The sequence below is a fragment of the Falco punctatus genome (assembly GCF_963210335.1).
Source record: "Falco punctatus genome assembly, chromosome: 7".
Lineage (NCBI taxonomy): Eukaryota > Metazoa > Chordata > Aves > Falconiformes > Falconidae > Falco > Falco punctatus.
In genome coordinates this window covers 66,741,879-66,763,741 of record NC_137587.1, presented here as the reverse complement: position 1 = coordinate 66,763,741, position 21,863 = coordinate 66,741,879, and the positions used below count along the sequence as shown (strand labels likewise).

At 52.6% G+C, this 21,863-nt stretch overlaps 1 protein-coding gene across 6 annotated transcripts in view; it reads left to right on the top strand.

The window, feature by feature from the left end:
• The window catches only part of PCSK6 (proprotein convertase subtilisin/kexin type 6), a 36,086-nt gene that overhangs the window by 6,156 nt on the left and 8,067 nt on the right, over nucleotides 1-21,863 (top strand). For 2 of the 6 annotated variants that reach the window (XR_013929382.1, XR_013929384.1), the window contains exons 2-13: nucleotides 388-492; nucleotides 4,875-4,985; nucleotides 5,651-5,794; nucleotides 6,398-6,474; nucleotides 7,119-7,207; nucleotides 10,338-10,510; nucleotides 14,391-14,603; nucleotides 16,072-16,172; nucleotides 17,780-17,883; nucleotides 18,343-18,456; nucleotides 19,502-19,690; nucleotides 19,930-20,066. Coding sequence is in view for 2 of the 6 variants with exons in the window: in XM_080394977.1 (XP_080251103.1) it covers nucleotides 388-492; nucleotides 4,875-4,985; nucleotides 5,651-5,794; nucleotides 6,398-6,474; nucleotides 7,119-7,207; nucleotides 10,338-10,510; nucleotides 14,391-14,603; nucleotides 16,072-16,172; nucleotides 17,780-17,883; nucleotides 18,339-18,456; nucleotides 19,502-19,690; nucleotides 19,930-20,066; nucleotides 21,262-21,278 (1,578 nt within the window). In the remaining 4 variants the exon portion in view is untranslated. Of the gene's footprint in view, nucleotides 1-387; nucleotides 493-4,874; nucleotides 4,986-5,650; nucleotides 5,795-6,397; nucleotides 6,475-7,118; nucleotides 7,208-10,337; nucleotides 10,511-14,390; nucleotides 14,604-16,071; nucleotides 16,173-17,779; nucleotides 17,884-18,338; nucleotides 18,457-19,501; nucleotides 19,691-19,929; nucleotides 20,067-21,261; nucleotides 21,861-21,863 lie in introns of those variants that run through there. The other 4 variants (XR_013929383.1, XM_080394976.1, XR_013929385.1 and 1 more) reach the window with 3 other exon arrangements.

Here is a 21,863-nt window from a genome sequence, read left to right as displayed (position 1 = left end):
AGGCACAGCTCCCCCGGCTCCGCCACAGCTGCTGAGCTCATTTTTAGCTCATTATTTCTGCTTGGAAGCTGATGGAAGGCAGTTTGCAAAGATGCGTTTAATGGGTGAAAATTCATAAAAATGTTTCCCGGGCTCTGTTGTGCTGGTACAGCATCCAGCCACCAGCGCTGTTTGCCACGGTGGTGGCACGGGGGTTACTGCCAGCATCCCACATCCCTTCCCTGAACCCTGGCTGTGCCAGGGAGCTTTGTATGAGCAAGGGATTGCGGTGTGGGGCACAGCTGCATTGGTGCACAAAGGGGATGCTGCCAGCACTGAAATGAGGGGCACCACAGGAAAACCTCATTTTATTTTATTTTTTTACAAAACCCTTCTCTTTTTTTGCAGATCGGGAGCTTGGAAAACTACTACCACTTTCACCACAGCAAGACGTTTAAGCGTTCAACGCTGAGCAGCCGGGGACCACACAACTTCCTCCGCATGGACCCCAAGGTACGGGGCCGGGCAGCCTGGGGTCCACCTGCCTCTGTGGGTGCTGGCAGGATCGGGGTCCCCACTTCCCCCCGGAGGAGTCTGTTGGCTTGGTCTGGGTCAAGCGTGAGCCCAGGCATCTTGTGATGACATGTTATCCTTGAACCACAGCCCTGTGCATGCACGGGGTGACTCATTGGACATGGGTATGTCGATTGGTGATGAAAAATACTTAAAGTGACTAAACGCTAACATCTGCCTGAAAGGCGGGAGGAAGAAAAGGGGGGAAAAGCCTTCCAGGACAGAAAGGCTGTTGCATGCTTGGGGTGTTGATCCAGTTGCCACAACACTTGCTGCCTCAGTGGTTGCTATGTGTGAAATCCTTGGCAATAGCTCTGCATTGCTTTTTCCTAGAGCAAGCATCCAAAGGGATTTTCAGCGCAGCTGAATTGACAAAAGTAATGGGGAGGTGGGGGGGAGAAGGCAAGGAGGGACAGGCGGGACTTGGGTGAGCTGGGCTTGGGGTGGCGGGGAAGGGCTGTGGCTCTGCGTCCACTTTCGTCCTCCCTCAGCTCCACTGGGTGTCAGAGTCCTGTGAGATATTACTTCTGCAGAGCGGGGAAGGGTTGATGTGTGGGGAGGGTCTGTATTTTGTGGGGAGGGGGACATAAATGCAGGAAAATCCATTGTGGTGAAGATAACTGTGCTGCAGCGAGGTGCTGGTGCTTGCACTGATGCCCAGCCACGCTTGGGATGCTCTTTCCCAAGACATTTCCAACTCACCCAGCACAACATGTACCATCTGCATCTCTCCAGACCCACGCAGCGCCCTGCTTTCCCCAGCCAGCCAACTTTCCGGAGAGATTTGCTGTTAAATATTTAGACAGGGTCTGTAGCACATTTCTGAGGAGGCACACGTGTGGCTGCCTTGCCAGCAGGGGAAACCTCAGCAAGGAGAGCGTCAGTGCCCTGGAAGTGTGCTGGGCTCTAATTAAAGCTGTTTGCCCCCGGGGAGGTGCACAGGCACCCCAGCAAATGAGAAATTAAGCTCTGCAATTGAAATACCTCCATTTAAATCAGTCGAGTTATAATGCAAACAGAATCAATTGGCTTTTACTCCTATTAAAGTTTACCTTGTCTTGTTCTATGGACTGCAAGCTAGAGCAATTAGCTCCTGTTCTCTTAGTCCTTTGTTATCACTTGGAGTTCCAGACCTCTTAGCATGTGTGATCTCTTCCCATCTCCCATGCACATTTGCAAATCATTGTGGAGATGTCTCGGCATCTGGATGGCACTGGCTTAGCTGTGTGGTGCAGGAGAATATCACCATGAGGCAGAAGGAACCATGAGCTGGAATAGCGAAGATAGAAACAAGTCTTGCAGAAATCCCAAAGAACCAGCGGATCTGATCATTTGCAGATGTTGGGTGGTTCGTGCCTTCCAGGGGCTATTGTTTCCAGCGCAGTTATTTATCTGTTTGTTCTGCCGTGGAGGCCGGTGGCATGACAGCCAGGTCCTGGCAAGAGGACCACGGCTGAGCCCTCCATCCCAAGGATTTGGGTAGCTGGGGAAGGGGAGACCTAGCGAACATGGGGCAGCACCCAGGGTCCTGGTCCCCACGGGACCACACTGCTGCTGAGCTCTCCTCTTGCCCCAAGAGCCCCCCGTGGCCAGTGCCTGCTCTGTTGGGGGCTGATATGAGCCAAGCAATGTGGCAGGTGATGGAGAGCAGGAGGGACATAGCAAATCCAGTGAATCCGGGGGCAGTTTGTGGTGGTGAGAGTAAGAGGTGCAGAGGGACAGTGGGATGCAGGATGGGGTCATGCCATGCTGTGCCACCCCTCTCAGGCTCCACTCGCAGCTCTCATCATTGTAAACTTTCCTGGCTTGCTGGGATGCTCCTGTTGGTCCTTGCAGTGCTTGAGCCTTCAGCCTCACTGCTCCAGTCTCTTAATCCTTATCGGAGGATGTCACAGCCTCAGTCCCTGTGCCTCTGGCCATGTCCTGGAGCAAAATTAACCCCACCTAAATTATTTCTGCTGTGCTTTATGGCAAACATGCTGGAGTCATCTTGTTCGTCCTGGATCTCTGCTTTAATTGCTGCACATCCACTGGAACAAGCCAGGCTATTGCTTTTCTGGAGTCGCAGAGGGGGTTGCATCCTCACCTATGCTGGTTATAGTGTTTGGTGGAGCTGCCCTGGGTGGTGGGATCCCTGCATCACCCACTGAAAATTTCAAAGTAAGGGGGAACATAAAAAGCTGCCTCTGTTTCCAGCAAGGGTGAAGGATTAGACTTGGTGTACACTTGTGCCTCCTTGCAGGGTCCTTTGGTGCCACTCACAGTTACCTCGTTATTGCTGATTAGGGTTTGCAGAGGCAGAGCAGGGACCCCCTGGGCTCAGAACTGTGTTGTAACAGTTTTGGTCATTTCTAATAGTAAAAAGATATTTTTTTTATTTTTTTTTAATTTCCGAGAAGCTTTTCCCCCCACCCTGGAGGAGTGATGGAAGTCGGTCTGAGTTTCACAAGCTGTGGGAGCTGTTGCAGGGATGCCCCGGGCTCCTTCCTGCTCCCCCGTTGTCTTCCCACACCAGCTGCATGGATTTAGCAACTCCCCCTTGAAATCAATGCCATTAAACCACTGATTTATCTGTGTCCACACAAGACTTCTCCATCGACTCCCGGCTGGCAGTGCTGGGGTCGGTCAGGAGCATTTTTAAGATGAAGATGTCCCCAGGAGGCACTGCAGCTTGTGGCAAAACCCTGAAAAATCCCATGTCTTCCCGTTGTTACTGCATCCAGCAAAAGGACAGGCGATTGCTGTGGCTTGGCCAGTGAGACCTGCGGTAACACTGCCGAAGAGTGCTGCTTTAAGGAGCCATGTCCTCTATTTAACATACATATTTTATTTTTTTGTTAGCTAGACCATGGAGTTGTATTTTTGCTTCCAATGCTTAAATCCATCGTTGTATAACCAAAGCAGGATGCTGTCGTCAGCCGAGGCAGCATGGAAACTCATTTTTCTATGAAATATATATATTTTTTTTCATTTTGACAGTATTTTTTTCTTTAAAATATGTATGAGTTTAAAAACCAAGCTCTAGGCTGGAAACTGCTGGGTTTCTGATACGCACAGCTCCCCATCCACCTCCATCCAAGTCAGACAGCTATAAACCGTGCAAGAAGAACGTGGTTCAGCCGACAGTTTTACATAAATAAGCCCAACAAAAACTTGCAATTTGGATTTTTATTCTTTTAGTTACAAAACCTTAGTCACAAGAATAGAAACATCCCACAAGCAGCTCTGCTGTTCCCAAAAGGCCCTGAGAAAGTGTCTGGCAAGGAGGGACGTGCCACGAAACCCCACCAGCTCATCCGCTGGTCCTTCCCTTCTCCCCCCAGCATAAGCACATGTGAAGATTTGGTCTATAAATTATTTTTACAACCTATTTTCAAGAAACCTGGACTTTATCTGCATGCTGAAGGCAGGAGAGCCCTTTTTGTGTGTAATGAAGGGCCTGGGGGAAAAAACACTCGCTGGGGATGGGATGCGGCTGCTCCTGAACTGGTACCTTAGGCAGCTCCTGCTGCAGTGGCGCAGGCAAACACCAGCGTTTCCCAATCCCAGCCTTTTCCGGCTCATTTCCCGTTTGATCTCTCTGTATGTCATGCCCCACTGAAAAGCAAACAAATGTCAGAGCAGTCAGCCCCAAGGCCACATCGTCCGCAGCTGGTGCCAAAAATGCCTGTCTGGAGCTGGCCACGTCCCCTGAGAGTTGCCACAGCCATGTGTGGTCATCCTGTATTTTTGGGAAATGTGTGTTGTGCTGGGATAAAGCCCTTGATTTTGTTGTTTTATCAGGAGGAGAGGAGCTGGAAGGATGAGCAGCCCTGGAGCCAGGTGCTGGAGTCTTGGGGCTGAGCTACTGCTGCTGCCTCCCAGCTGGGGGGAAGGATCAGCCCCAAAATTAAGCAAGAAACCTGAATCTTCTCCAGCACTTTGACTAAACACTGAAATATGTGGTTCATCTCTAGCGGGACCTCAGCACGTGCTTCAGTGCTTCGTTAAGCCGGCGGGGGTTTAGGCACGCGCTTGGAGGCGACGTTACTTGTGCTCAAGGGTTTTGCTGCACCAGGAGAGAAATCTGGTCCCTGGCACAGAGACCACACAGAGCTGAGCTTGCCCTGTCCGCCTGCCCATCCATCCTTTATCCCCCAAAACGGAGCTACTACCTCTGCAGCAGCTTTGGCCAAGGAGATGGGGTTTTGCTGGATCTTGGGGTGATGCTGGGATGGGTGGAGGCTGCGGTTTGCACTGCTTCTGCGTCCCCCATCCCATTGCAGCGGGCGATGCCGGGCTGTGTGCCTGCGGGCGATGCTGACCCACGGCTCTGCTTGCAGGTGGACTGGCTGCAGCAGCAGGAGGTGAAGCGGCGGGTGAAGAGGCAGGTCCGAGGCGAGCCGCATGCCCTGCCCTTCAACGACCCAGTGTGGCCCAACATGTGGTACCTGGTGGGTATCTCCCGGCTGCCGCCCCATGAGGAACCCGCTGCTTTACAGCCGGGCAGGGGGTTTGTTTTTAATCAAACGCATCATCAATCTTTGCTCAGTCTGGCCAGTAACGAAACACCTTAATCTCAGCAAATGTGCTTGGCAGCAGCATTTAAAAATTGTACATTAGTATATGTGAGAGTCTAGTCTGAAGTGTTTTACCATCATTAACAGCCCCTCGTTATGGCCTGCGCAGCGAAGGCTGGGGAGCAGCACTGCTGCATTTTACCTGTGTTTGCTGCAATATCCGTTTGCTGCAAATAGAGCTGCAACCATCTATTGGCAATATCATTTTTCTTCTGCCTGCTTCGTTGGTCTGTGTTTGACAAGAAAATTCATTGAAAATTAAGAGCAGAAAGGAAATGAACACTTCAAAACTAAAGAGCCCTCAGTATTTGAAATAGAAGAGGAAAAAAATAATAGGGAGAAAGTGCTGCCTGGATTAAGTGCTGCTGGATGGCTTTGATCAGTGGAGTAAAGTTATAACAAATCATATGAGTTATATGGCAGGGGGTGGGATGTAAATATATTTTCTGGTTGATTAAATGAGCTCCCAGCCTGGCTGCTCACTTAGATAGGCCGAAATGGGCTTGCAGCCCTTTTGCAGCTGTGTTTTTTCCCCCTAGCACTGTGGTGATAAAAGCAGTCGCTGCAGGTCGGAGATGAACATCCTGGCAGCCTGGCAGAGGGGCTACACTGGCAAAAACGTGGTGGTCACCATCCTCGATGACGGCATAGAGAGGAACCACCCTGACCTCCTGCAAAACTATGTGAGCTGGGGGGGGACGGGCTGGGGCTGGTGGGCTGGGGCTGGTCCTCGCAGTGAATTGATTTATGGAGAATTTCAGCATGTAAACACAGCTTAAGTCTGTGCATTGGCAGATTAGAAGAAAAGTGTGGTTTTTTTTTTTTTTTTAAAAAAGCTCAAGATGTTTTTAAGAAGGAAACGAGCTTTCTAGACAAGAGGGTTTGGGGAAAACTCCCTTTGCAGCTGCCTGGGAAGTGGCCGCCTCCCTCCGGCTCGCCAGGGCAGAGCCAAAAACCTGCATGAACCCGCACAGCCCCAGCTCAAACCCCAGACGGCTGGGGGGGGGGGACGATGATGGACGGTGCTGGAACCAGCAGAATTTGGGGTTCAGAGGAGCTGTCCCTGACACAGCAGCCTGTTTCCCTTGGGAAAAATGCAGGGCTGCAGCACAGATCTATCCTGAGCAAATAGTCAGAAACCAAGGGGAAAATGGCATTTTGTGCCCGGCTTGGCTCTGCTGCCCATCGGGCTGGCTGCAGGTGAAGCAGGACCGTGCCGCTGCTGAGGCTGCTTTGTCCTGCGCTCTGCTGGTAAGTCGGGTCTAATGGTGGCAATATGTTTTCAGGACCCTCTTGCAAGCTACGATGTCAACGGGAACGACCACGACCCAACTCCACGCTATGATGCCAGCAATGAGAATAAGTACGTAGTGCTAATTGCCACGGAGCCGGTGGCTGTGTGACCGGTCATGCGGGAGTCCCTGGGGCTGGGTGGCCCCCCTGGGGGGTCTTCCAGGTCTGTAGCCTTTCCTCATCCCCAGCACTGCAGAGGATGCTGCGTTATGGGCTTTGCACAGGGTCATTGCGCTTAATGCAAATGCAGCCTGTGGCAACTGTGCTAATTGCGAATGAACCCTTGGGCCACAAAACAACAGGTTGGGAGTCGGGGGTTTCTCGCCATGATCAGGGATTAAACCACGAGTTGAGCTGGGTGGGTTAGATGTCAAAGCTTGGACGTGCTTTCTGAGCTCCAGTTAAAGCAGGATGGGCACGTGGTGGCACATGTGGAAACGAAATGGGAATGCAAAGAGCAGATTGCACCTCCGTGCAAGATGCAAAGAGCAAATTGCATCGAGGTGCAAAATGCAAACAGCAAATTGCTTTCTGCATTAGTTTCATCCATCCCCTAGCTCCTTGCTGTGGGTTTTGGGTAAAGGCTCTCCAGCTCTTGGGGGCATTTCCCTCCACCGCTCCGGCCTCGGGACTGGTTTCTGAGTGCTGAGTGGGGGTTGGCTGGAGGGATCCTTTGCCGTGGGACACCAGCTCATGGGGGATTTCTCTTTGCAGGCATGGCACTCGCTGTGCGGGGGAAGTGGCAGCGGCGGCCAACAACTCGTACTGCGTCGTGGGCATCGCCTACAATGCACGCATTGGAGGTGAGGCTGGCACCTGCCTGCAGCTCCCCTGCCCTTCGCCATCTCCCCAAGGGACTGCAGCCACCCTGGCTGTGCCGGTGGGCTCCCGGGGTGGGTGGTAGGATGCGGTTCCCCCAAATATTGCCAGGAGAGTCTCCTCCTTGGTGCCCTGGCTGCAGGGAGCCCCGGGGGAGCTTGGGGGAGGATGGGGTGATAGGGGGTTGAGGGGACCCTGGCTCCATGTATTTCAGGGTGGAGACCTTCTGCTTGGGCTGCATCCTTGCTGTGAGGATGCGTGTGGATTGAGGATGTGGTGGTTTCACCCCAAAAGTCCACGGCTGCTCACAGGGGGGCTGTGCCTGGGGTGGCTGCATTTGCTGTGGTCAGTGGTGCTGGTTTAGCTTCAGAGCTGAAATCACCTGTTTGTGAGGTTAATGTCTTCAGATGAGCCGCTTGTGGTGGGGGGTCTGGAGGGACCCCCAAAGTACCTTTGTGGTGAAAACACCAAGGTGGGGGGGGCAGGGCAGGGCTGTACAGAGCGGGGGACCTTCGCCTGGTCCCTCAAATAACACAAAGCGCGGGAAGCAAATCAATGTTTATCACCAAATTGGAGGTATATATGGTATAGCACCTGCCATGGAGATGGGGGTGTCGGGGGCTTGGGAGTGCGGTGTCCCATCTGTGTGGCTGGCAGGACCATGCAGGAGACAGATGCCTGGAACGGTGTCCTCGCCAGGGGATTTAGCCCCATCTCTGGCACGGGTGGAACAGGAGGGTTTTATTTCTGCAACCCCTCCTGCCACCCCAGCGCTGGGAGAAGTCACCATCAGGAGCATGGACCCAAGCGCCCATGGGTAGATTCAGGGCTGAGTTCCTTTTCTCAGCTTGTTCACCCTGGCTGTGCAAGAAGAGCATTTTTAAGGGTTGTGTCCGCACTGGGACCATGCCCGCACGAGTCCTGCTCCTGGCCAAGCACCATCAATGGTTCCCTGTGCCGGGAAAATCCCCAGAGGGAAGAAATAACCCTGGGGAGGGTGAATGGCAGGGTGGCACGGGCTTCTTAGCAAGATGGCTTCTTGCTTCTTAGAAGCTCCTTGCCTCTAAAAATTCACCTCCCAGCACACGCCAAACAGCAGCAGAGCAAGGCAAATCTCCTGGGGGGGGTTAGAGCAGTTTTGCATCCTGCAGGATCAGGCCATTGCCTTCATGCTCCTTTTCAAGCCCGTTTCTCCGCAGCAGCCATGGAGAAGAGGTTACTTGTTGACTTTATAACGACCTATGGGTCTCATTTTAATTTGCTGCCTTTAAAGAGTGCCTTGCCTTGGGGGTGTGCTGGGGAGGTGTTGAGTGAGATAAGGCACCTGGCAGAGGGCTGGGGCTGTGGGCTTCCCACAGCATGAACAGGCAAAGGGGAAAAATAAAGTCATAGCCATATCAAGTTTGGGATCATGGAGGAAAGTACTCTATAGCTGCAGCGAGAGTGATTTTAGATGGATTACGCAAATAAAGCAGCGATTAATGAGCAGAACTTGTTGGGGAAGCCTATTTGTCACACTCAGAAAGCTACCATCTAATTTTACTGGCTGCTCTTCAGCGCTCTTGCATTTCTTTTTATTTGCTCCAGGCAAAATGCATTGCTGCTCAAGAAACAAAAAGGGCTCCAGCTATTCCTCCTCCTCCTTTCCCCTTCCTCAGACGCTTGCTTTGGAGGCCAGTATGGCTCCCTGCGTGGCAAAGAGCTCATTTATTTTGCAGCATCCTTCCCCCCTCCCTCCTGCTCCCCATTATTTAACCTGGGGTTTTCTGCATTTGTGGGTGGTTGTCTCTGGGCTGGCTTTGGGCTGTTTTGGGCTGACTTTGAGCTAAATTTGGGTTGGCTTTGGGTTGACTTGAAGCTGACTTTGGGCTCACTGACGAATGTGCCCACATTTAGCAAGTGCAGAAAACCATCCCTCAAGTGGTTTTACTTGCTGCGCCGCAGCTGGGCACGGCTCAGACACGGGGCTCAGCTTTTCACTCCTTCTCCTCATATTTTCTTGTTAACATGACAAAGAGAGGAAGTTTTTGGGAACTGCTCTGCTCCTTGGTTTTATATTTCTAAGCTTGTTTTTGGCTGGTAGGGGACAGTGCTGGAAAGAGATATTTGAGTTGACTGGTGTCCAGAGTGCAGCTGCAGCTGTAATGACATCTGCCTGCATTTGTTTGCTTTAAGAAAAAATACATGTGGAAGGGGAAATGCATTTTTATAAACCAGACTCTCCCTGGCTGGCGAAATAGGATGCTGAAATTTTCAGCATCTCTTGTCCTGTAAGGACTGTTTCTGGGCAGTCCTTTGGGGTGCCTGGCACCCTCTGCCCACCGTGCAAGGGGGAAATCCAGCGGGGAAAGGGTGATGGGCAGCAGAGAGGGTTGTAACCCTCACGTTGCAGCAGTTGGAGGCTGGGGGTGTGCAACAATCCCCCAGCTGGTCCTGCCACGGTTGGTGGGCTCTGCCCGTGAGCCGCCCTGGCTGGTGCCTGTGGGTATTCCCAGCCTGAAGTGAGGTTATCCCAGGTGGCATCGTCGTCCTGTCGTGGGCTGGGGTCCTGGCTCTGCTTTGGCTGTGCAGACCACAGCCTGGGGGTTCTCCTGGAGCTTCTCCTCCTCCCAGGCACCACTGGCATCAGCTGGGCAGTAACAGACTTCGGGGACAGTCACAGTTGTCCCCACTCATGGGGAGAGGCTTCATCCTGCTGGTGTGCCCAAAGCCAAGAGGCTGTGAGCATTCAGGAAACACTGGTATCTTCCAGGTGGAGGAGTGAATTAGCTGATTAATTACAAGGAGGAAAAATTTTTTTTAGCAGGGGGATTTTGCCACCAGCAAGTGCAGCACCACTTCTACTGCCCAATCCCCCCCGATGGAGGGGAAGTAAATTTTAACCCCCCTTTCTCCATCACTTGCCATGAAGCCAACAACACAGAAACCTTTCCAAAATAGCTCCCCAGCATCCCTCCGCTGGGCTCGTTAGCGTGCGGGGCCGCGGGTTGAAGCTATTCCAGGCGCGCTCAAGCCATGTGGTTTCTGCCGCCGCTAACAAAGCCCTTTGATTGCAATCCTCGCACTTTCATCCAAGCCATTAAGCCCTAATGTCTGATGTTTTTGTGCTTTTAGGCATTCGTATGTTAGATGGCGATGTAACAGATGTTGTTGAAGCGAAGTCGCTTGGCATCAGACCCGATTACATTGACATTTACAGCGCGAGCTGGGGGCCAGATGATGATGGGAAGACAGTTGATGGACCTGGTCTATTGGCCAAACAGGCTTTTGAGCATGGCATTAAAAAGGTGTGGATCCTGCAGCGCCCAGACGCGCTCGCCCTCCTCCTCCTGCCCCGTGGGGAATGCGTGCCAGGGCCATGGCTGGCCCGGGGTCTGGCGCGGGGACGGGCGGCTCGGCCCCCCGAGGCGATGGCATCGCTAGGGCTGGGGTGGGGGTGGGGGGGGGGCGAATCATCTCTAATTTTTCCTAGTTTTCCCCGGCGTCCCTAAGAGCTCCGGTGGATTTTGCAGCTGAGGGTGGTGACGGCGGGAGGTGCCCAGTGATGGCGCGGCCCCGGCAGGACCCCTCAGCACGGCTGGCCGCTGGGCAGAGCTCCGGCAGGGCAGGCAGGCCCCAGGTTGAGTTGCGAAGCTCTGCCGGGCTGAGAAAGCCAAAGCTGTTCTTGGAGGGGGGGTGACTTTGCACCTCAAAATATCCCCCCGGGTGCTGGTATGGAGGGAAGTGGCTGCCCCCCCGGCATCTTCTTCCCCTGCTCCTTCACCCTCCCCAGGGCCCCGGTATCCTCTCCCAGGGGTCTCCATCACACTAAGCATTTCCCTGGTTTTCAACCCAGACTAGTGGCCGTGTCATGGTTGGGGAGGCGACACGGGTGCCGCCACAGAATCCGGCCACGGGGGCACAGGAGAAATTCAGATTATTGTCCCTGAAGTCCTCCAGTGAGAGTTTTCAGCTGGTGTCACATGTGATTGACAGCTGTCAGTCCCCATTGGGGATCTCCTGGCCTTCCTGTGCCCCTTCTCTTTTTGGGCGATTTTAAAAAATGCCCAATATTGGCTAAAAGCATCAGGAAAAAGACCTTTCTTGGCAGCTCGGCAGGTGCCGCGGGAAGTGTTGTGGCAGCTTGGGACTCTGCAGCGAGTGTCCCCTGGGTGCTTTGGCAAATTTGGGGTTGGGGTTTTGCTGCTGGCAGCCCCAGGCTGGGCTTGGAAGCCCTGCCCATTTTGCTCCCTGCCTCCACTCCTGCCTCTGCTGCCTCTTCTCGAAGCGCACAGGGATTTGGGGTGGCCACGGGCCGGCGAGCGCAGCCTGCCTGTTATCTAAAAATAGGGTGGAGTGTTTTTCCCACTATTTACTTGATTTCCTGCCGGGGCGGTGAGCCTGCCGAGGAACCCATTGAAGTGCTGGGGAGTTCACGCCGTGTCAATACGGGGGAAACAAGCTGCTTTTTAGACCTTATTTTTCCATGCTGGATCAAATGGGCGGCAGCAGGGTACTTGCCCGGCACAGCCCCGCTGTTTCGGGATGCTTGTTTCTGTCTCCCGGGGGATTTCAGACCCTGCCAGCCTTATTTCTGCTCCCCCCCCCCGCCACATGTATTTGTGGCACCCACTGTCCTGCATGCACAGCTCTTAATTACCAACTTCTTAAATAATGAGGAAAGCTGCAAGCAGATAGTTAGCTGCCACCTTTAGCCCGAGTGAACAGCTGTAACTGAGTTATAAATCCTTAAAATTGAGTTTTTAATGGAAACATTAAAATAACCTTTATCTATTAGCGATAGGACTGCGCTGGGGTAATTTATCCTCTTGTTTCTCGCTCCAGCCACACACACCTTATTAGTTCCCAAGCTAACAAGGGGATATTTATCCTGGGCTCTCATGGAGTGCCGTTGGGCAAACACCCAAGCCCCGGCTGCTCCATGGAAGCGGGGAGATGCTGTGCATCTCACATCCGACCAATGTGCTGATGGGGACAGCCGGAGCATCCCCAGCCTAGGCCAGGGAGGGATTCCCTGGTTTAAATGATCTGGATCCAGGCTTTGTAGTGGCCAGGAGCCCCCCTGACCAGGATGGTGTTGGCTTAGGAGGATGGTAAATGAAGGAGATGGCTGTTTGGGGTCTGCTTGTGAAAATCTTGGTAGTTGTTTGTTGGAGGGCAAAGGGTAAGAGTGGCTTTATTGAATCCAAGGGAGTTGCAATACGCGGTGAGCTCACTCTGCCGGGAAACACTGTCAGGTGTTAGATGTGTGTTGCTCTAGTGTCATTGATATGCCTGTTTGTGTCCTCGTGCAACCATGCTGGCTCCGAACCCACTTTTCTCCAGCGCAGCCCTGCCTGGGCATCATGGGGGTGCGGGGTTTGGACCAGAACCGAGCAGCCTTTCCCAGCACCCGCAGCTGCAACGCTCGAGGTGCAGGGTACAAGGGAGGTCTGGGCCCCCCATCTACTGATCCAAATCAAAATCGTTGCTACATCTCCGCATGCCTTTGGCAATTGGTGCCTGGTTTTATTCCTCCAGTTAGTGATTTAGGAGAGACTGGGTTGCATGCAGCAGGGCTTATCCTTGGAGATGGGTGGATTTTAGTGTTGGAGAGCCGGATGGTCACTGCCTGCACTGAGCACGGGGGCTGGGATGCTGCTGCCTCGGAGATCCAGGGAACCCTGGAAGGTGGGACTGGAGATGCCAGCAGCAAGCTTGGTGGGCTGGCAAGCTGAGTTGAGCTCTCCGTGATGCGGGGCAGGGCAGTAATTCCCTTTGCAACTGCACTTTTTCTTGAAGAGTCCCAGACAGCTCTATTAATCTTTGCTAGGGAAATACCCACCCAGTTTGGCTGCGAGGCAGCCCAGATAATGAAAACTTTCATAAAGTAACAAGAGAGCCTGACTTAGCCTGTGTATCCAGAGGCAGGGTCAGCTCGGAGAGCCTCTGCCCCAGGAGGAGGGCGAGACAGGTAATAAACCATCCCTCTCCCCCCGGTACTTAAAACCCACAATAAATCCCAGTGAATTCCTCTGGAGCAAAGCTGGTTTTTTTATTTATTATGATTATTCTTATTATTATTTTTTGTGGAGGAAGCTGCCACAGAGCAGTGGGAGGGAGGTAAACACCAGATCCTGCCCAGTCTAGCGCTGAAATCTCTCCGTGGCAGGAGTAGCCGCGGGGAGGATGAGGCTGCTCCGCCGCCGCCGCCGCCGTGTGCTTCCATCGCCTGCCAAGCCCTCCCCGGAGAGCCCTGCCTTGCGAGGCATGGAAGCAACCCAGCCACTTCATTTCCTGCCCCAAACCCCCTTGGGCCACCAAAAATCCTCCCTTGGGACTGTGGCAGGCTGTTTGCGAATCCCCAGGGGGCTGGGTTATTCCTGGGTGCCCTTGGCAGCAGTTTGGATGGAGAGGGTGAGCGGGGCTTGCCCCTCCGCCATCGCCTTCATTAGGGGCCCTTCGTTGGCACCGCGGCCACCGCTGCTGGGCGGGATTTTCCCCCAGCTCCAGGGAGGTCTGGGCAGCTGGTGCACCCCTCCCACCCCCCCAATTCCCGGCGGGCTCCTGCAGCTGTACCCGGTGGGGATGGCTCCATCAGATGTTCCTGCCAAGTGGTGGGGAGGAGAGAAAAGGCCAGGATTGAAAAAATAAAAAACATACGAAAGGAACCTAAAAGATAGGTCAGGGGATGGTTTCTGGTAGTTTGGGTGGGTTCGCAATGAGCTTTGTGGGCTCAAGATGAGGGAGACATGGGTTTTGGGGGTGTCCCTGCCAGTTCCTCCCACAGGGCCATCCCTGCACCCCAGCAAGCACCGTGCCGGGTGTTACTGCTTTGTCCAGGGGCTCTGAGCACCTGAGATGTTTTCCCCCAGGAGAGACCATGGAAGATGCCAAAATCCCTATCGCCGGAGGCTCTTCCATCCTCGCGGGGAGCTGCTGCCTGTAAAACAGGGGCTGGTTGAGCTGAGGGACACGTTTGCAGGTGTTGATCCAGGGGGCTGAGCGCTGGACAGGGTGGGACCTATCCTTCCACCCTAACCTAAGCCCATATCCAGACCCAAAACCAGGCTTACCGACGGCATCCCAGCGCTGGCGGGGGGCTGCCCCCTCCTCCCTGTGCCGAGATGGCCTCTCATCCCAGGCAAATGCCCCCTCTCACCCCCCCTGTCCCCTCTCTGCCCACAGGGCCGCAGGGGTTTGGGGTCCATTTTTGTCTGGGCGTCAGGGAACGGCGGCAGAGAGGGCGATTACTGCTCCTGCGACGGCTACACCAACAGCATCTACACCATCTCCATCAGCAGCACCACCGAGAACGGCTACAAGCCCTGGTACCTGGAGGAGTGTGCCTCCACCCTTGCCACCACCTACAGCAGCGGGGCTTTTTATGAGCGGAAAATAGTAAGTTTTACCCCGATGTCACATGGGGCAGCATCCCCTGGATGTTTTCTACGTGGCTGGGCTGGATGATTGTTCAGTTGTAAGAGCCAAGCTTTGCCCTTAGTCCTGCAGTGAGTTTTGCTTGTGGTTTTTTATGGTGGAGCAAAAATTGCTCTTGGGAATTGCTCAGGGATGTGGCTGGTAAATGGGTGAAAGGGCTGGAGGTTTGCAAAAATACTCGTGCAAATATTTACCTGTTCCCCAAAGTGCTTGCTCACTGTCCCTTGCTTAAAAAAAAAAAAAAAAAGAAAAGAGTTTTGAGGATTTTTAGCCTGAGAGAGAAAAAAGAGGGAGGATGGAGGTGTTTGGTAGGGATGTGGCAACCCCAAATGGGGAGCAGAGATTTTCAGAGCCCAGGAATTGCCTGAGGGTGTATGCACACGTGGATCAGTCTGGTTTTCCCTGCTGCCCAGGCTGTATTTGCCCTGTCCCAACAGCTGCTGTGGTCTCATCACAGCAAGGCCTCTTGTTACCAATGTCCCTGCGCATCATCTGAACCTTGGGCAGTGAGACATCACCCGCTGGCACGGTGCCTTACCCGAGCTGGGAGGGAGTTTTGCACCCAAATTAGGGGATTTTTTTGGGGGAGGAGCATTGTGGGGTTCTTTTACAAGTCTTTTTAAAATTATTTTTATTCAGGAGTGATTTGTTTGGGCCATAAATTATTAATTTCCACCCAGACAACAGTCCAAGTGCCATTTTCATGGCACTCGGGAGCATTTGCATGGCAGAGACTAGCACTAGTCTAGTGCTGCTGGAGCATTATGGGGCAAAAAAGCAGCTTCCAGAGGCACTTCGGGGACAAACTGGGTGGCACGTCACTCCTGCTCCAGAAATCACCAGATTAACTCAAAACCTAGGAGACTTTTAAAAATGTAACCGACAGAGCATCTCTGCCTACCTTCCCTCTCCAAGCTTTTGGTGCTCAAGTATTGTGCTCTGTCCTGAAACAAAAAAGCTGGAAATGGCGCTTTTTTTTGCCTTTTCCCGTCCCATGCAAATGGAAATTCTTGCCCAACACCAGAAGCTGAAGCTTTTAAGGAAAGTGTTTAATGTGGCACAGCTCAACATGCACCCATGGGTGCATACTCACGCCAGGTCTGTCCCACTCACACTGCTCCATCTGTGACTTTTCCTCCAGCTGATCCACAGTGAAATTGTTTTTTTTTTTCCCCTTTCAAACAGTTTTTGCACCTTTGAACAAAGGAACATGTAAGCAGGGGTGTTTTCTTCTGTGCCAAGTACATCTGAAGCCCATTTTTGGGGGCTCTGGGCAGCCTGATGGCATGGGAACCATGGCAGGGGTTGGGTACCTGCTGGCTCAGCTCCCTCCTGGCAGCATTCCAAGCAAACCTGGGGTGCTCGGTGGGGTAGTGCCCACGCTGGGAGCATGCCAACAGCGCAGGGGCTGCAGCTCCTCTCTCCACAGGTCACCACAGATCTCCGGCACCGCTGCACAGACGGCCACACTGGCACCTCCGTGTCCGCCCCCATGGTTGCGGGCATCATTGCTTTGGCTTTGGAGGCAAAGTAAGTGTCACCTCGCCACCAGCTTGTGGGGGAAATGTTTCCACATTTAGTATCTGGAGAACAAAATCAGAAAGGAAAAAGGTGGGTGTTTTTCCTCTGGAGCAACTCAAAATGGGGCAAAGTTATTCTAAATTGCTCCTTTTTGGCAAGGTTTGATATGGTGTTGTTGTTTTGCATCTAATCTTCCTGCAGGTGTTTTATTGAGCTAATTCTTCTCTTGTTGCCATCTGTTGAAAAGTTGGGGTTGGTGAGATAAGTCAGGCTTTTCATTTGGTGCATTGAAACTGCTGACAGTCAGCTCCAACAGGAGTTTTATAAATGCTTCCTGGAAAAAAAATGTCAGAAAACATCACAGAAAATGGAAAATGTCTGTAGAAGTGATGGTTTTCAGCAAGTGTTTCATTCCTGGGGGAAAAGGACTACTTTTGCATAATGTCAAAAACCCACATGGTGTGTGACCAGCAGTGACAGGATTCCCAGTTCAAAGGAGCTGCTCTTTGCCTCTTGCCTCCATCCTGGTCCTATCCTGGTCCTGTCGTGGTTCCCCAGCCCAGGAGCAGTCCCTGTGAGGCACCAGGCTTACCCCTTGGGCATCCCTGTGTTGCTTCATGGAACATCTTCTCATAAGCTTATTATTAATTTTATGGGGTGGAAATAAAAATAAGGCTGGGAATAAGCCACAGGGCAGAACTGCGCTTGCATCCAGGGATGGTGATCACAGTGTGTCGATCCCAGTCCCTCTCCTGCAGCTTAGTCCCAGCACCTGGATCAGGTGGGCATGTTTCTAGAGATGCCTTTTTCATATATTAAGAGCTTGAGATGTAATTTTTGAATTGTTTAGCTGAGGCGTAACACGCAACATTAAGTACCAGAGCTTGGTGCTCAGGCACTCCATTATGACAAGAAGGAATAAATTGAATTTCTTTTCTTCACCGTTGCTCAAGAGCAATATAAATCCCAGCTTGAGATGCCGAAGAACTGACTGTAAGAAAAATGTGGAAAATTCTTCAGCAATATCCCTGGGCTGGGATCTTGTTGGGGGCTCAAAAGCACCAGTGCTCAGTGTCCAGCACCCTGAACAGAGAAACCTCACTGAAACCCAGCCTAGACAGGGGGCTGGAAACACTTTGGGTTTCATGTTTCTGTTAAATAAGCAACCCAGGGTTTTTTTCCAGCAATTTTTGCTGTTATTCCTATAAAGGGAAGGTTTGCTCAGCACTGTGTATCAGCAAGCTGCCGAGCCCAGTACCCTGCCTCAGGATGCGCTTCCTTCCTGTTCTCCTGCAAGAAAATGGGGAAAACCTCCTTGATTTGCTTCAGTTATACCCTGGAGCGTGAGCACTAAAGCCCCTTGGCCAGGAATAAGTCCTGCAATGCCCATGGGCACATGGCATCCCTCTCTGGGATACCCCCCTCTGCTGGGGCACTGCAAGTGATGGTCAACCTCCAGGCAGGGTGTCAGCATTTAAATCAGCAATTCATGCTCTTTTGGAGCAGGAAAGAGGGTTTTTTTGTTTTTGTTTGTTTTTTAACCCAATGGGGGTCCCTGCTGCTGCTGGGAAGACTGGGAGCAGCAGAGCCATCCCATGAACTGTATGTTGTTGCAGCCCCCTGCTCACCTGGAGAGATGTCCAGCATCTGCTGGTCAAAACCTCACGGCCAGTGCACCTGCGAGCGTCTGACTGGAAGACCAACGGTGCGGGGCATAAAGGTGAGGGGTGTGGGAGCGAAGGTGGCATGGTAAAAATGGCCACCCAAGGGAAAACAAAGGTCCTCAGAGCTTTGCTCATGGAGACGTTCTCCCTGGGTGGCCACTTTCAGCTGCTTGGGAGCTCCTGCCATCAGGTGGTTGAGCAGAAAGAGGAGAGGGCAGTAATTTATGGGGCAGTGTGCTTAGAAGCCTTACTTGATGGAGGTTTGGAAGCTTTGCTTGGTGGAGGCTCTCCTGAGCTACAACACGGGCTGCTCCCAGCGATGTTTTTTTCCATGGTGCCAGTGTGAATTTGAGGTGTAACATGGGCAGGGCACATGTTGGAGCACCTCATACCCCAACAAGGACAACTCCGTGCCTTCCCTGATGGTTGAAGGATGACCCACCAAGCACTAGGAGGACATCCTGATCCCTGCTTGGAAAGCAGTGGGTTTCTGAGTCTTCTCTCTTTCCAGTTAGCCATCTATATGGCTTCGGTCTGGTGGATGCAGATGCTATTGTGGTGGAAGCCAAGAGGTGGAAGGCGGTTCCTCCCCAGCAGGTCTGCGTGGGAAGCCTGGACAGAGTGCCCAAGTGAGTGGTTGTGGGGTGGGGGCCTCTCCCAGGGCATGTGGCTGCTTGGAAGGAGCTTTGGTGGAGCTGGCTCTTGTGATGCAAAGGCTCAGCTTGGCATTTGGAAAGGAAAATTAGGAGTCAGGGGGGCCAGGACAAGCCCATGTGCAAGCGAGGTGGATTTTTCTGTCAGTAATCCACACTGTCCACCCCAGTTTGTTGTCAACTGTTTGTTGAGCCAGAAGTGCCCACCTGGGGTCTTGATGAGGAGCAGGTCCCACAGGGGCTCTCTGGGACCAGCTTTGACAGTGAGTGATTTATTTTGCATGCTTTCGCTTCCCAGATGGGTGATCAGCAGGGCATTTTTGAGGGATGACAGTGAGAGACCAAAACCAACTTGCCCATTGGGTCCTACATGAGCATCCTACATGATGTGTTGGTCTCTCCTCACTCTTCCACCAAGCACCTTGTCTTGATGGAAGACACTAAAAACTGGTGATTTGTCACAAGGCTTCTCAAATTTCTGGTGCCTGGGGTCTCTTTGAACTTGTCTTCAGGTTCTAAACAGCCTAAGTTTGCATCTCATCTTCGGTAGGTCTGTCTCTGCTAGGTTAAAGGGTGGGATCAGGGTTCTGACCAAATGGACCCTCCTGGTTTACACTGCCTGGCTGTAGAGCAAGGGAGTTGTTCATCAGAAAAGCAGTTCCTTTGGAAGACTCACATATGCAAAGCAGGAATGAATTTGGAGCCAAGTGTGTTCTTGAAACTATTTATCTGATACAGACACTAATTACAACCCAAAGAGGAACGCTGCACTGGTGGTTATAATAAAGAAGCGCCCTTGCAGCCCATAAGGCATAGATCTTAGAAGCAGTTCAAACCCATCTCGTTACCATTGAGCAATTCAGCAAATTCCTGTGCTAGGACACTGTATTGCAATGGAGGATGAGATAATTTTTGCCGTGAAGCAGTAGGAGACTGGCTTCAAATATAATTGGGCATCCATGCTGCAGGGATCTGGGGAGCTATGCTGGCCCCAAAGCGATGCTCTGCCCGTCTCCGGCAGGTACATCCGAGCAGACCATGTGCTGCGTGCCAGCACCCTCAGCAGTGCCTGCGCTGAGCACCGCGACCAGCACGTGCTCTACCTGGAGCATGTTGTGGTGCGGCTCAGCATCTCGCACCCACGCCGGGGCGACCTCCAGATCAGCCTCATCTCTCCAGCGGGGACCAGGTCGCAGCTCCTTGCCAGGAGGTAAGTGCAGCTGGAAGCAGCACACATCTGGGCTGGGCAGCATCTTTGTTTAGGGGGTTGCTGCAAATTTGCTCGGATTTTTTGGGAAGCCAGGGGGCATGCTCGGGTGTCAGCTGCAGGAGAGCTCTGTGCAAGGGTGGGTGCATGCAAGTATCCCTAAAATCCTTAATTGCCTATCTACCTTTTCTGATTAAATAAGACAAAGTCATGCTTCTTGATCCATGGCATTACTGTTGCAGGGTGTTTGACCACTCCAATGAGGGGTTCAAGGGCTGGGAGTTCATGACCGTCCACTGCTGGGGGGAGCGGGCAGCGGGGGAGTGGACCCTGGAGATCCATGACACACCATCTCAAGTGCGCAACCCCGCAGTGCAAGGTAAGGGTCCCTCAGCACCCATGTTCCCCAGCACCCGCCAGCCCCCTTCACCCCAAAGCTCTTTGCAAGTTACTTTGCTTGGCTGCAACTTTTGCTGTGAGTTTTATGGTCTTCAGCAAAACTGTATTGCCCAAATTTTTCAGAAAGGGAATAAAACTTCAGCCCTGAGCACAGGAGGCTGCCAGTCTGGCTGAGCCAGGAGCAGGTTTTCTCCCAGCAGCAAACTCCCCGCAACTGAGAGCCAGGTTTCCAAAATTAAACTGTAATGAGTCAAAATGAGGAAACCCAAGAGCTGTAATTGTTGTTTGTTTGTTTTGCTTCACTGCTGGGACATCTGGCGCGTGGGCTGGTTGTGCAACAGTGCAAGGGGACGATGCCCCTCAGGCTGCAGACGGACAGACATCCTCCCCAGGCTGCCACCACGCTGGCAGGGGGTGGCTGGGCTCAGCCTGGCCCCCTGCATGTCCCCAGCCCTGCCATGTCCCCACGTCCCCAGCGTGGTCACCTGCACCCTGACCGCTTTCTGGCAAAGGAGCCGGGCTGGCGGGATCCGGTCCTGCTGGGAAGGGGCAGCCGCCTTGCCGGCTGGTGGCACCGGGGCATGAAGCATCCTGCCTGGGGCTGGTGTGCATTGCGGGGGTGTTAAAATCCACACAATCATTGATAGGAAGCCAGGAGTATATTAAAAATCTCTCCCACGCGACTTTCTGGCGGGAGGCGCACATGGGGGTTCATTGTGCAGAAAGTGTTTCTGTTTGCTGCCTTCACCCGAAATCTTTTGAACTCAGAGAGCAGCAGTGAAGCGCCCACGGAGCTGCTTTTGCCCCTGTATTTACAGTTTACAGCGGGTGTTTCTGAGCCCCTTGTGGGCATCAGGCCTCAGCTTTACCCGGCTTTGCAAAATGAAATGAAAATGAGCATGTTAAGTCACCCCCCTCAAAGGCTCTGTACCAGGCTTGAACCAGAGAGGGCAAAGTGGGAGTTAAAAAAGGGAAGACACTTCCAGCCCCAGCAGAAACAGGTATCAAATGTTAGTGTAATACCATTAAACCAACTAAATTTGTTACTTTAATACCAATTAAAAACTATGGGTGTCCTGTTGCTGGCCCTGCTGCACCCCCAGCATCAGCCCTATGCAACCTGGGATTGCCTCACATGGGACATTTTAAATTTAAAGCAAATTTAATTCTTTCAGCGGAGGTGCATGGCTGAGCTCTTCCCTGGCTGATGCTGCTTGAGCTTACCCCTTTGCGTGCTCCATGCCAGCACTGCTTGCTTGCAGCAGGTGGGTCCTCTCAGCCCTTTCAGAGAGCCAAGGGATTTGGGTGTCGGAAATTTTAAGCCCTTCCTGGAAATGCGGGGATTAGTAGTTAAAGCAAAGCGTGCTGTGGTGTGAAGTGACTTACATTGATGGGGAATTGAAAGAAAAATAGTGTTGAAAGAAGCAATGGTGTTTTTGGACCCCCCTCCCCAAAGCTGCATAGGTCAGAGAGGACCTTGGTGTGGATGTAAGGCCACGGGGGGTCCCCAGCCCCCAGGCCCCTGGTGTAGTGCAGGCTCTGGTGGCCCCCATGCTGTTTCGGGGACACTGAGCTCAGACCTCTGGTATGTCAGGCAAAGGATGGCTGGAGCAACAGCAGCAAGAAATAATCCAGTGTGTGCCGGGTGGCTTTTGTCAGACAGAAATAATCCTCTATTATGGAGATTTAAAGTTACTGATTGTCTCCACACGTTAGACAGTAAGGCTATGGTGATGCTGGGGTTTGTCAGATGAGTTATAGACAAAAAAATCCCTTG